General features: G+C 33.3%; 1 protein-coding gene across 1 annotated transcript in view; it reads right to left on the bottom strand.

Moving 5' to 3' along the window:
* The window catches only part of ADGRG7 (adhesion G protein-coupled receptor G7), a 24,525-nt gene that overhangs the window by 2,084 nt on the left and 21,545 nt on the right, over positions 1–896 (bottom strand). Inside the window, exons 14-15 of the mRNA XM_031555098.1 lie at positions 843–895; positions 5–38 (exon numbers count right to left, since the gene is read on the bottom strand). Of these exons, the coding sequence (XP_031410958.1) occupies positions 5–38; positions 843–895 (87 nt within the window). The remainder of the gene's footprint in view (positions 1–4; positions 39–842; position 896) is intronic.

Here is an 896-nt window from a genome sequence, read left to right as displayed (position 1 = left end):
TGGCAGTCATCTTTTTCATGAGCGAATCCTTTTTATTTCTAGAAAAACACACACACACACACAAAAATTCTTCTCCATATAATTTAATCTCTTTTTGAGTTTAAACTTTCTATTTTACTTACTAAGGGCTATATTTGCAAATATCTGTTACTCAGCTGAGTTCAGAACATATATCTTAATACATTTGTTTGTGGTATCATACAGGAAAAAATCAAGGAAAAGAAATCTGCCCAAGCTTGTATGAATAATCTGTTTTTGGAATATCTAGTGTGGCTGTATATTTATTTGATTAAAATGTGAGGTTTGCCAAGGCAGCATGAAACACTGGAAATTGGTATGTTAACTATGATAAGCTTTTTAGAATAACTTCAATCCTAATGTTCCCAGTTTTCAGTATAAGAATTAGCTGCCATTGAAATTTGGATATTCAGTTTTTTCTTAAGCCCATGAGGAGTCAGAGAGATGGTATTTCGGTCTACTCCAACTATTAAAATTGTATGTAAAAGTAATGAAGTGCAAAGCTTTGTTGAATAGGTTAGTTCTTTGAGATTAGTAAACAGTAAAGCATAACCTTCATTGAAGCCAAGTTGAGTAACATGGCAACCAAAACCAAAGTGGTGGTGGTTAGGGGGGAAGCCTGCAATGTGCTCATTTATGTAAATGAGAAAATCCTGACCCATTACAGCAGTGGAAATTATTCTCTAACTGCTTTAAGTGTGCATTTATTTAAAATAAATCATTTTCTCAAAAATCTGAGTTTGTAACAAGAAAGTCTGAGCTCTTAATAAGAGATTGAGGAATATATATTCTGAAAGATCTTGAGGAATTCTATGCCACCTCACCTTGTCAGATTCTTGTTCTCCTTCCATATCACAGAAACAATGATCTTGATGAAG

Source organism: Meleagris gallopavo, chromosome 1 (genome assembly GCF_000146605.3).
Source record: "Meleagris gallopavo isolate NT-WF06-2002-E0010 breed Aviagen turkey brand Nicholas breeding stock chromosome 1, Turkey_5.1, whole genome shotgun sequence".
Taxonomy (NCBI): Eukaryota; Metazoa; Chordata; class Aves; order Galliformes; family Phasianidae; genus Meleagris; species Meleagris gallopavo.
The sequence above is the reverse complement of the archived record's forward strand: the minus strand, read 5'-3'. Positions and strand labels throughout refer to the sequence as shown.